We start from the raw sequence: 13,127 nt of genomic DNA on the forward strand, positions 1-13,127 counted from the left end.
CGCGATTTTGCCGTGCAATGGCAAATATTTTGCCAATACACCAAGGACTCGCGCTCACGTTGACGATGAGGTGAAACGGAGGGGGAAAAGGATGGTTGGGTTGCGTTTGGGAACGGGAACTGGTGGCGAAAGGAGCCAGAAGGCAACGACAACTTATGGCAGCTGGAATCCTAAGCCTTTCGCCCAGCTAAGGGAATTCCACAGCAGAAGCCGGCATTTTAAAGCATTTTACGGAAGACAGTGTCTGCTAAAAATATGCAAACCATTCACTAGCACATAAGAAGCGAGAATTGCTGAAGGAATCTGGGTAATCAATCGAAGGTCAAACAAGTTTGAAAATAAATATCTGCAATGATTTGGCGGTTAATCTAGTGAATTGATTCTATTTCAATTATATTTTGAACCAATCCAAATTTCCTTTATTCAAACTGTTCGAATATATATAATTTAAATTTATTATTCTCCCTTAGTAGGGTACAAATCAAAACTGATAAGGTACAGTGTAGAAAATTATGAAATTTAAAATATTTCGCTTAATTTTTGTTGATATTTATATTGACTATTTGAGACAAACAATAAGGCCAATTGAAATTTATATGTTTTGTGTTTTAATTTATTTATTTTTCTGAAATGTTCTTGACTTATGTTAAACACTGTACATTTTTTGGCGAAATAGTTTAGCCAAAATCAAATAGTAAGAGTGTATTTTTCTTGATTTCTGTATTTTGCCAAAGATGACAGGCCATTAGCCATTGCGTGTGTTGTTGTGGATTGTCAATAAAAATAGCTCTGCATACGCATGTGATTGTTCTACCTATATGTTCTATATATATATATATATATATAGATATACCTAGCGATATATACATGCAAACTGGCTAGCAACGCCAGTCAACAAATGAAAACTCCCCAGGGAGTTGGCGCATGTTTGTTGCTGTTGCTGCCGCTGGATGTTGCTGCTGTTGCTGTTGCTATTGCTGTTGCTGTTGCTGTTGCTGTTGCCTCGTTGCCCGTTGGTTTTCCTCCAGGGGATTGGCCAGAGAGCCGTTGCCGACTCCCCTGAGAAATACATGGCAATGGGTTTTCTGTGTTTTGTGCTTTTTTTCGCGCGCCCCTCGCAAAGCGCATTGGTGCGACAGAGAGGGCAGGAAAAAGAGCAAGCCAAAGTTCGCTTTTTTATACGTTGGGGAAATTTTCATGCCCCAGCATGAGGATATCTTTCTCTGTCTCTGTCTGTGTGTGTGTGTGTGTGAGTGTAAATTTGTGTGTGCGCCAGTTGTCTTTGGGGGTTTCAGATCCCCTCAGCTGCCACCCTACCCCCCCGGCTATCCACCACCCCCCCACCTACAACCCACACCACATTCACATGTGTGCATTGGATTTATTGTCAATTTTATTTGTTATCATTGTTGTTGCTGCTGCCGCTGCTGCTCTGCTGTTATTTACACTGACACAATTTGAAATTGTATTAAAAATTAACGGCACTTCGGTTGCCTTGGCTTGGCCTAGCCGCAGAACGGTAAATGGAACCGAGTCCCAAAAACCGAAACTGCACCGGAATGCCGCCCAGAACACAAAAATATCCAATCTGCAAACTGCGTTTTGGCCAAACCGCTTTTTATGCCCTTTTAAAGGGTGCCCTTGTTCCAAAGATATTGGAGCCTAAATGTTAACTTCTAAAACTTTTTTTCCCTACCTTTTTTTTTTTTAATTTACAATTATTAAGGCAAAGAACGAGTTAGGAATAAGGAAAACAAATAAAAATTATCTCTAAAATTGACACAATTTTCCTTTTCACAGATTTAAGGTTTGTGAGATTATTGTCTTTATTTTATTAACCGGGCTTTGCGTTTGTGTTATGGGTTTATTATCTTATTTAATTGAATATACTAGACTTTTTTAGATATATATAAAAAATGAAAAGCAAATTATTATATAGAAATAAAGAAATGTCTTAATGTTTTTCAACTTGTTGGACTTTTTAAATAACTTGTTCACTATAATTAATGGTTTAGGTTACTTTTGTTCATAGCACAAAAATTAATTAGTTATTATTAATTAATATAGTTGGTTATTAATTTAATTTAGCACAAAACTAACAGAAAGTGTATACGCCATTCGCCCTAGTTTACCTTTTGTTAAGCATTTACTTGTTGGTTCACCAGAACACTCAATGTTTCAACCTCATGCTGGGGTTTGTTTGGGTTTTGGGGGTCTCCTGGCCCCAGTCCACCTGCCCCTGCCCCTTCCCGATCCGCTCCCCACCGCCCTACCGTGGCTGCCTCATCCACTTTGTCCCGCCCCCTTCCCCCCTTTGGTCGCTCTCTATCACTGACAGTTAGGTGTGTTGATCCCCGGGGATTGGCCAATGCCTGCAAGCTGCTGGGCTGCAGCCGGTTTGGGTTCAGTTTTGGGTTCTGGGACGGGATGGGTTGGGGTGGCTGGGAGTCGAGAGTCGAGCTGGATGGAGCCCCCCAAACTGGAGGGGAGGGGAAATGGCAATAGCCCAACCGGACCGGACGGTGGGCCATCGCAGGCCGAGGCCATTTGCATTTGTCACATTTTGCGGTCCCGCGAGCAAAGTTTGGCAGAGTAATGTTGTGTCCACCCCCTTTTGGGGTTTATCAAAGCAAATCAATCAGATGCACACACACAAACACACACTGAGGGTAGCACAGGAGCACACACAGGAGCACACACAGGAGCACACACAGGGACACACTCAGGATATGGAAATGGAGACCATGTCAGTCGGTGGTCACTTGGGAATTGAGGACCTGCCACTGACCACTGGCGCCCAACTTACGTTTGAGACAGGCGCGCGGCTTGGCCTGTTTGCGTCGGGACATGGCCAGGTTGGCTATTTGAATCACTGTTTTTCGGCTTAGTTTCGATTTGGACTAGTTCGCTTCCGGCTTCCGGCTTTCCGGCTTTCGTTTCGCGCCAAAGCGATTTGTTTTGGTTTCTTTCTCGACTGGCGAGTCCTGGCAAGCGCAACGAATATCCTTGCGCCTTGAGCGTCGGCAACTGACTGAATGCTGCCAGCCAGCTTGGCCCGAAAAGTGGCATCAAAACAGAAGCTCTTAAAACAAAATGGAATTCCAACGGCGCAATCGCAAGAAGAGAGAGCGAGAGCGAAATGTGGTGGCAAAACATCCAACATCCAACAGCCAACAGCCACCCAAGCGCACTCCCAGCACTCGCAACCCAAGTCCAAGTCCAAGCACAACCATCTATCAGTGCTGAACCTATTCCCCCGGGGGTTGCTTCGCTTCCATCCCCTAGAGAATTCCGGCCGGCACCAATCGCAGGCCATTCTGGGTGCCTTTTGAAGAGCCAGCGATTCGGGGAACCCATGCCGACTGCTCACAGTGTGATGTTATCCCGCTCGCCCTCTTCCCCGCTTCGCCTGTTGCAATTATAAAGTCAAGTCAATTATTTTATAACCGACTTTCGCACGTGCGTATGGGGGGTCCAAAAGGGGCGCGATCTCGAGTCGAGTCCGATTCTCCCAAGGTGCCTTGCGAATTGCAATTTCCACTTGGTTTCTCAGCAGCGGGATAACGCCCAGCTCCTTGGTGGGCCGTGAGAATCGTGTCCAGAAGCGGAGATTTTCGTGCTTTGGCAGCGGGTGACGACATTGGCAATGGATCTTTTGTTATGCGTTCCACTCATCCACATTTCAAGAGTGTCACACGCATGGGTTACGAATGTTGATGAAGTTGGATATCGCCAGAGCTAAACAATATTTCAACGCGATTCAGATTTATAATTTTATTCTACTATGTTTATACAAAATACCTACCGTAGTAATATAGCATTTTAAGAGGTTGTTGCTGAAAATTGTAAATTGTAAATGGATAGTCAGGGGTTAACATGTTGTTCTTAAACAAAAGGCCTGCATCAAATAATATTGTTGTATATTTATTTTCAATTTATTTAATCATATGACTTTTCTTGTTAAACACTACTGCCATTACATGTGTAAAAGTGAATTAAGTAACACGCAGCACAAAAAAAAAGTATTTATATTTGCAATTTACCTACTAAAATGTATTTAAATTTGAATGTGATTTTATAGCTGTCTTAGGAGCAATCGAATAATAGCTTCATTGTTTTAAAATTTTGATGTTGAAAAGAATATTTATGCAAAGGTATATAAACTTTGGCTTGACAAAGTTCGATTTGTTTCTTGTCTTCCATTTTTTTCGGATTGTTTCCTATGGGAACTGTATAATTTTGTCGTCCGACTTATACACTACCTGCAATAGGAAGACAACGTTTTATGCAGATAGCATTAAAAACTGAGAGACTAGTTTGCGTAGAAACGGATAGACGGACATGGCTATGAATATGTGTCTCGTTACTAGATTGCAATTTCTGATTGTCTGCAAGGGATAAAAATAATATCTTCGCTGCTTGTCAAGTTGTTTCAATAAGTTTCGAATTACGTTTTTTTACATTTTATTAAAATCGACATTGAAAATTTATGGACAGTTTTTGTGGTACGAAAATACACTTTGTTTAATTAATTTTAATGCAATTGGTGCTATTAACTATAAACTGTAAAAAAGGAATCATAAAGATATTAATTTATTACACTTATTGTTTTTATTTGATTTTACAAACAATTTGTTTTCATTTTCTTTTATTTTAGCCAGAAGTAGCGCCATCTGTGTAAATTTTTGCAAAGTGCAATGCGGCTGTAGTGGCCACGGTGGCGCTGATGTAGAATATGTTAACGTTGCATTGTAATAACATGTTATGCTACAGAGACTCAACAGAAATCTGTTCACTAACATTTAACTCAATTTTTATTATTAAATACATTTTGTTAATAACATTTTTTAACAAAAATATGTATATTCAATATTTATTTATTATATAAACGTATATGTTTTATTACATCGTATACTTTACTTTAAATAAGGGGTTCAAAAACCAGTGTTTTATAATTTAAAGACAATTTCAACAATTTTAGGAAAATGTGGGTTAGTTTTTGGTCTTATATTATGCAGCTGTAATTCTGCAAAGACCTGTTGGCAGAACTCGCGGCAAAATAATTTCTCGTTAAAAGATTCAAATACAGTGTTAAGTTATAGATAAATTTAATAAATTTACATTAAACTGTATGTTTATATAAATCTGCTCGATCTAGATCAATGGAATCGGGGACAATAACAACCGAGTTACCCTTTTCGAGAAGTGAAGCAAAAACGCACAAAAATTAATTTATTAAATCGTCAATAACTATGATGACATATCAAATGGACAAAACTAACATTTTACTATTAAAGTAAACTGCAAAATAGTATAAATTTATATGGTATCCGAATAAATATTTATACCAATTTTTTTTATGTGTACGCATATCAAGTTAGAAATCGGTTCAGATGGGATGTCAGTATCCTATAGCTGCCATAGAAACAATCAGGTCAACATGTTTATTTTCGCTGTTTTGTTTTTAAATTTAGTCGATGGTTTTATATATGTAGTGTTTAGAACCCAATCCCTAGATATTTGATCAAACCCGGTTGTCTAAATTCTATAGCTGCTATGTATATGCAATACGGACAATATTTATGACTTATGCTTATATATATTTCGAATCCATTCCTTGACTGCAAGGGTATTAAAACTTCGGCTTCCCAAAGTAAGCTGCCGTTATAGTTTTTTAATTGGTTGCAAGTAGAAAAACATTTTTAATAGATTTTATAGATGATTTTCCAATTTCAATATTGGTCCCAAACTCTTTTTAGATTGACTAGCTTGTCCTTCTCTTCCCCGTGATTTTATTTTATCACCTTGAACACTTCCTTTCCCCGGACTCTGATCAATATGGAAATTTGCTACGCATATGGCGAGGAAATCGATCGAGTTGAGGGTCCAGTTCCGTTTGCGGATACATTTTTCGTTCGCCACGCTTTCCCCGCTCTTTTCCTCCCCCGCAAAGGCCCATTCATATTTTCATTCATCAGGGGTTTCGATTGCGATTGCGAGGCCCTTACTCCTTTGTTTACTATCGTCGAAGATGCGTAGTAAAAGTAGCGGCGAGCAGCGCCAGTTAACCCAGTGTCTGCAATCTGGAGAGAAGGTGCAAATCGGAGAAGCAGACGAAGAAGGTTCGGGCGAAGGAGAGACAGAAGAAACATCTGTCGCCACGAAGAAACCCGGTTGCAAGCTGCAACACCGGCTCAAAATGAGCTACAACACAGAGAACATATGATTGAGCTGCCCGAATAAAAATGGGAAAAACAAAAAACCGAAACGCACCTTTTGTATTTGGGAGCAGCTGCCGTTGATGTCGGTGTTTTGGAGGAGTCTCTCGGATCTGTGGATCGCTGGATCGGGGAGTTGGAGGGCAGCAGACACTCGGCAGCCTGTTGATTTGCCCACAATGCACATATGCTGCATGCTTATATGCTGTATGCTAAAGGCTCTGTGTTGAGCCGGTGGGTCTTCCATAATAATAAGTACCAGCGAAGGAAGCTGTCCACATTAAATTCGGTGTTTGTCGCTCGATGGCAGCTGCCACCGATTCCTCCGGGGGGCTTAAGCCCAACCAAAGATCTGAAAAGAGGTAACTTGAGTGCCAAAAGTTCAGATAGGTCAAGTCGTCAATATTTTGTCACAATATTTGGGTATAAATTCATTTAAGTCATGAGATTTTATTGTTATTAACAAGTCCCATAATATAATTGATTTAAATAAGTAAACCTTTCTGATGGATTTAAAAATTCCAAAACCATGTCTCGACTTCTTTTGTAGTTAAAAAAATGTTAAGCAACAATTATTATATTAATATTTTTAATTTGTTATGTAAAGCTCAATGCTATTTTATAAAACAAATTATTAAATAATATTTTTTGATTGGTTAGACATAAGGGTTCAACATAAAGTTCTGAATATTGAAACCTGTAGGTATCCTTATAATTTGTTTCGTGTTAAGAAGGTCAAAATTCTGCTGTAATACCTTTACTGGCATTGCCTGATGTTCTCGATTTCCTGTTCTAAAATTCGCTCTAGTCATTCTGCCACTCAACATCCCTTTTAGCGCCCTTAAATGTGAACATATGCTGACAAGGCTGTGCCACCCCTACTTGCGCCTTTTCTTTCAGTGCAGACGGTTGGTGCTTGGTAGAATTAAACAAAATATGTATATGACTTTGGTCAACATTACCAGGGGATTTACCTGATAAGCCAAAAACCTATATTTGTCGATTATATATTTATTGTCGATTAATTTAACTATAAAACAACAAGGTGAAATGTTAATTACTCTGCTATTTTTCGATATGAAATATTATAAATAAATTCCATAAAAATTTCAAATATAAACATTTATTAGCTTAATTTTTAATAAAATTATTTTGTACTACTATAGATTTTTGGCTTCAAAAATAATAATTGTAATCTTGTTGCGATTCTTAAAACAAGAAAACTGTGTTGCAATACACAGTGCATTGCTTGTAACATGACAACTTCGTTCTAAAAAAAAAATAAAATGAGCAAATTTCCCAATTTAATATATGTGTAAAATATGTTTAAAGTATTCACAATACTTTAAATATTTGTCAATAACATATTACTTACCATTTAAATTGTAAGTGCCTCTTGCCTTAAGATTCTTTTTTTTTTGGTCCGGCAACCCTGCGAACCTGCTCGTTTCTATTTCACCAGTCCGGCAGGCCACACACACATTTTGAAAGGCAAAGGCAAAGAGCAAGAGGACAAGCCAGGCTCATTCGAAATTTGTGCGTGCAGCGCGAAGGACGTGCCGCTCCGTAGCTCGCTGTCCCGCTCTCTATCCAACTACCGCTCTCGCTCGCTCGCTCGCGCACGCCGTCTGCCGCCTGCCGTTTCGCATTTGTTGTTTGCCACTTTTTCGCGCCACCCCAAATATAAAATACGAGTGCCAGAGGCGAAAATCAGAAAGTTAGTGCCGACCGTTGGTGACGTCAGAGGCTGGGAAAAATCGCCAGGATGTCTGCCAATAATCAGCAGCAGCAGGCGGATCCCTCGGCCGGCCGTGGCCGCCCCCGCAGCCTCCTCGGAATACCTGAAACGCACCTGCCTCATCTGCGGCTGCCACACCAACCAGACGATCAATATCTACGAGCCCCGCTCCGGACCCAATATCGTCCAGCTAATCCAGGCGAAATTCAAATTTCAGGTATGGATTTTTCATCAAGGACCATCTTACAACTGGGCGGTGGGGATGTGTGGGGTGTGGGATGTGTGGGTGTGTGTGGGCGAATAAAAAGTAAAAATCGATATTGGGGCAACTCGGCGGATGAGTCATGCAACGCCACAACGTCCTTCGGCCAAAGTTTTACTTACCGTGCGCGTGTATCCGTGTGTGTTTTTGGGTTAAAAGGGGATGAACTTCGCAGGGCGGAAAAAAAGAAGAAGGTTTCCAGGCGAGGAGTGGCGGGTTTTTTTTAGCCAGGTAAAGGTAACACTCCTACAGCATCTCACACAGAGAAAAAATGATCCGCCCACTTTGTTAATTTTTTATTTACAATTTTAGTTTCAAGAAACTAACATTGTTTTGTAAAGTAATATATTTGCTTTAAATTCAAAATTAATTAACTCAGAAGTAATTGTTTAACGTGTTAGTACTTTGCCTACTTATAATAAATGTTGAGCCTAGTTTTGTCTAAGATAAGTTATTTCTTTGTACTTTCCAATTTAAAACTCCTTTAAAACTCCAATATGTATAGTATTATAATATATTTTGGGCAACAAATATTTCAATTAAGGATGTACAAAAATCATTGATGTTTTTTTTGTTAAATGCAGTAAAATAAATTGTTAGCTATTCTGGAAAAAGATGTCATACTTTTTATGTCCTTTTCCTTTGCCCTGTGAACTGCATATCCTGTCTCGAAGCAGCTGATGCATTTCCCTGACTAAATTCGGTAATTGGACACTTTGCATATGCGCCGCCACTTAGTTCGATCCCTTTCCTATAATTTCCAACAGCTTGTTCTAATATGCATGGTGCGGTGTGTGGGAAATGCGACAGCGGAAGATGGCCAGGGAAATCGATCCTGGCCGAGAGATCCTGCGTTTGTTTTCTGTGGAAGTGAGTTTCGGGTCTCGGATTACTGGCACTCCACCTTCACCACCACTTCATTCCGCTGACTACCTGTACCACAAACCTGCTCGAAGGGCAGATGTGCGGTGGATTCGTTGAGGAGCCGAGATTGCTCCAATTTCTGCGGGCAGTGAACGAACCTTCCATACACTCTTCACCCTCTCTTTTTTCCTCTTTTTTTCCCATATCCCAAACGACAGCTGTATTTGCCGCTTGGCACTCAAAATCCAACCCATCAGGGTTCCCTTTCCATGCTTTTCTGCTGCTGCTGCTGCTTTATCAGCTCTTCATACCTTCTTCTGATTTTGTGTGGGTTTTTTTTTCGCATATCAACTATTGAATACCTGGGATCGGAGTTCACAGTTTATTGTACTCAAGGTAGGGGGATTTTCGTTAGAGCTAACTATGGTGGAGGAACCCTTAAACAATGCCAAAAAAAAACCCTAAGACAGAAAATCCGGTTTCTTAAAGTGCGCAAATCCAAACAAAAGATCTACCCTTAGAAAATGAGGTATGAGAGATTTTGAGTCTGTGAATTTTCCAGCAGAAGTCGTTGAAGTGCCGAAACAAAGGACAAGAACTAGACAAGACTCTAATTTAAAGGTCTTCTTATAGTTTATTCTTTTTTCGGGGAATGTTCGTTCTAAGGTTTCTTTGCTATTGGATTAGAAAGCAAAAATGGGTCAGGCAAATGTAGAAAGATACTGTAAGTAGAGTGCAATGAAGCCTTATCAAAACATAAACAATGTTAAGTGGTTGCCAACACACTTTATAAAAATATTAAAGAATTTTAGTTCCATTTCGTATGTATTATAGCTTAAGAGCAGATGTTGTTGTACAGAATTGTGCTGTTCAAGGACTCATAATTACTAAACTTTAATTGCTGGAAAAGCAATCAATTTAATTACGAAATACTGCAGCCGCACGCTATTCAATTTCATAACAATAAAACCCCTCGGCTTACCCCACCACAACTGACCCACGAAGTTCACCCTATATGTTTTCACTCCCCTAGGATCGTTAGAATTTACTTTGAACCGTTATTGCGAAACCCTATAGGGTACATATATACCACCTGCCGCGATCGTAGCATGGCAACCGATCACCCCCTACTGAAATGACACCCTCGCAAGTTCTGAATAAAATAAAGCCCTCAATGACAGTGCCATATACTCCAGTTGCAATCAATTTATCATGCTGCCTCCCTGCCTCCTTCTTTTATACACTTAGGAAAACTAATAAACTTTAAACCTTTAAAGTAATAAAATATTTAATTAAAATAAATTATACATATAAAAGTTTCATAAAGTTTTGTAATATATATATGGCAATAATCATATACTCTGGGTAATAAATCCCACAGATCTATGGAGCTTCACAGTTTCTGTCAGTGTAGGTGCGTGTATGTGTGTGGTTCTCTGTCTGCTTTGCACCTGGCCTGCAATTTGCATTATTATACCGTTTACACATGGCCCTTGGAGCACACCTTTTCATCGCCGAGGCAAAAGGTAAACAGGCAGCCACAATCGCTCCTGATCCTGGCTACCCTTCCCCTTCCCCTTTCCCTTCCGCCACCCGATCCTTATGGTCCCCCCTTCTCCTCCTCCTGTGATCACCTTTATCTAATTCCCGGAGCAGCTGTCGCGCATGCGCGTGCCTAATATCCGTCATAGTTGGGTCTTAACCCAGTTCCCCGCTTCGGTGCCACCACTCCGCTTGAATAGGGCGCGTGGCCTTTGGCCAAAACGAGTTTGCTGCGAGGTTCGAACTAACCGAATGTCCCTATGGCTTTTGACTGGTTTTCGATCCGTTTGGGCCAGCTGCCTTTGCTCTTGGGCGCTTAGTTTTCGTTGGCAGGTGCACGAAATTATTGATACCCCAGGAATGCTGAGGTCCGCTCGGGTAATTAATATGCTCGACCCGTCTGGCAGTTGCTTTTGGGATTGTTATGCCTTTTTTTTTTTGCACCTTCGGTTCGATGCTCATTAGTGGTCGGTCGGGTGGCAACCGAGAGCGATCACTAAGTGCATAGGCGTATCGTAATTTTCAAGAGGTTTATTCTGTGGTCATGCCTGGCTAGAGATTGCAGGACATGCCATCGAATTGGGGTCACATTCCTTTCTAAGGTAGCTACTGAGTCTTAATGAGCCTAACGGTGACGGACCTATAGGCATAAACTAATTGTTTTCGATAGTGACCTTTTCTCAATTGCTAATCTTACTCTCTCCCATTAAAACTAATCAACTGTTTGAATAGTTTCAAAAGTTACAATAAAGTCTGATAGTTTAAGGCAATGATAAGCATTGTAACTTGTATGCCTTTAAATTGTAACACGCATTGTACTATAAGTTCAAATTCAGCAGGATTCACACTTTGTTAGAAAAGAAATCTATATCTAATTAGGAAAAAAAAAAACTAACAGAGTATTTCTCTGGATCCTAAAATGTGTAACTATAAAGGAATGTTATTGAAATAAAATGCATTATGTATTTAAAGTAGTATTTATGCTGACTTTAAAGTTTCATATTAGCGTCCCGGGAAAACGCTTAGATTTGTCGTTATAAATAAGAATAACTTAATGAAATATATATCCATCTTTGAGCCTCGTATACTCATCTATTTATTTCTTTCTTCTCTTACAGCCCTTGAACGAGGACAAGTTCCTCTGCTTCAGCTGCAACAACTGGCTGATCAACTGGCATTCCCTGCAGGCGGTCAACAGCAATGAGGCCGAAAGCCAGAGCCAAAGTCCCTCGCACATGGGCAACAGTGTGCTGCAGCAGGAGCGGACCAAGCTGCGTCCGGTGGCGATGGTCCGGCCCCAGGTGCGTGTCCAGCCGCAGTCGCAGCCGCAGCCGCAGCCCCAAGTGCCCGTCAATCCCACACCCGCACCCATAACCTACTCGAAGCGAAGGACCAGCCGACGCAGTGCCTCTGTTAGCCGAATGAGCCGAGTGCTGCGACAATGCTGTATGGAGAGCCTGCGGCGGAGTCCCAAGAAGCGCAGCCAGCAGTCGGTGTTGGTGTACCTCAGACAGGGTCAACGGCGGAGCAATGTGATCTGCAAGGTGGAGTGTGTGGCGCCGCGAAGGAAACCGGCGGAGAGACTGGTCAAGGAGGTGACTCTGGCTGCCACACCCACATCCGCACCCGCACCCGCACCCACCGCATGTCCCACACCCACTAACCAAAGATTCCCGCAGCCCAGTGTGGATGGCAAAGTAGTGGCCATGTTCCGGCGACTGGGGACCACACTGAGCAGGGAGGCACCGCCCGCATCTTCAGCAGAATCAGCCACCGCCACCACCTCCAGCACCTCGAATGTGTCGTCGCGACCCCCGCAGATCATGAGTCCCCTCAAACAGAGACCGCGCTGGACGCGGCACCTCGATGATGATGAGATACTGCTGCAATTCGATAGTGCCATATCCGAAGTCCTGCCAACCACCAAAGCGCGACGCTGCCTTGGCTATCAGGTTACCCACCAGGATGACAAAGAAAACGTACGGGCTGAGGAAATGGAGCTCGAGCTGGAGGAGGAACTGGAGGAGGACGACCAAGCGGAAGAGGATGCGGAAGCGCCAGTGGAACCGCAGGGCCACCGCAAAGCAGGCAGCAGCCATCAAGATTCCCACCAAGCTTCGCTTCAACTTGCCGGCCTGCGATTACCGATGGGCCTCAGCATTAGCCTGGTGTAAATGCGAAGAGCCCAAGTTACGGCCACAAATCACAAGAATAGTCAAATTGCATGCACAAAACAGAAGCAAATTATGAGCATTAGCGAATGTCTAATTTAATAGTACCTCGATTACATTTTAATTGTTAGTCAAATACCTTAATTAATTAGCGGACAAAAGAAAACACACACAAACACAAACAAAAGACCTAAGAATGTTAAGTTAACGGATGTGGAAAGCTATATTTAAAATATACATATTAGTCATAGGCAACTCCCCCTTAAACCCAAATCGAAAAAAAAAAACCACAAAACACAAAACTCCCCTCGAGCCAAGCCAATGTAGTTGAA

At 41.5% G+C, this 13,127-nt stretch overlaps 2 protein-coding genes across 2 annotated transcripts in view; one reads left to right on the forward strand and one right to left on the reverse strand.

Annotated features, from left to right (window-relative positions):
* LOC128255070 (zinc finger protein 423 homolog) overlaps positions 1–3,017 on the reverse strand; it is a 31,727-nt gene extending 28,710 nt beyond the window's left edge. Inside the window, exon 1 of the mRNA XM_052984554.1 lies at positions 2,807–3,017. Within this exon, the coding sequence (XP_052840514.1) occupies positions 2,807–2,849 (43 nt within the window). The 5' untranslated portion in view covers positions 2,850–3,017. The remainder of the gene's footprint in view (positions 1–2,806) is intronic.
* Positions 3,018–7,856: 4,839 nt separating this feature from the next.
* On the forward strand, positions 7,857–13,068 carry LOC128255072 (protein phyllopod). The gene is given in 3 exon segments (XM_052984557.1): positions 7,857–8,025; positions 8,027–8,173; positions 11,743–13,068. Coding segments are annotated over 3 exon segments (1,245 nt in total). The 5' UTR covers positions 7,857–7,983; the 3' UTR covers positions 12,799–13,068.
* The last annotated feature ends 59 nt before the right edge of the window (positions 13,069–13,127 follow it).

Source organism: Drosophila gunungcola (genome assembly GCF_025200985.1).
Source record: "Drosophila gunungcola strain Sukarami chromosome 2R unlocalized genomic scaffold, Dgunungcola_SK_2 000006F, whole genome shotgun sequence".
Taxonomy (NCBI): domain Eukaryota; kingdom Metazoa; phylum Arthropoda; class Insecta; order Diptera; family Drosophilidae; genus Drosophila; species Drosophila gunungcola.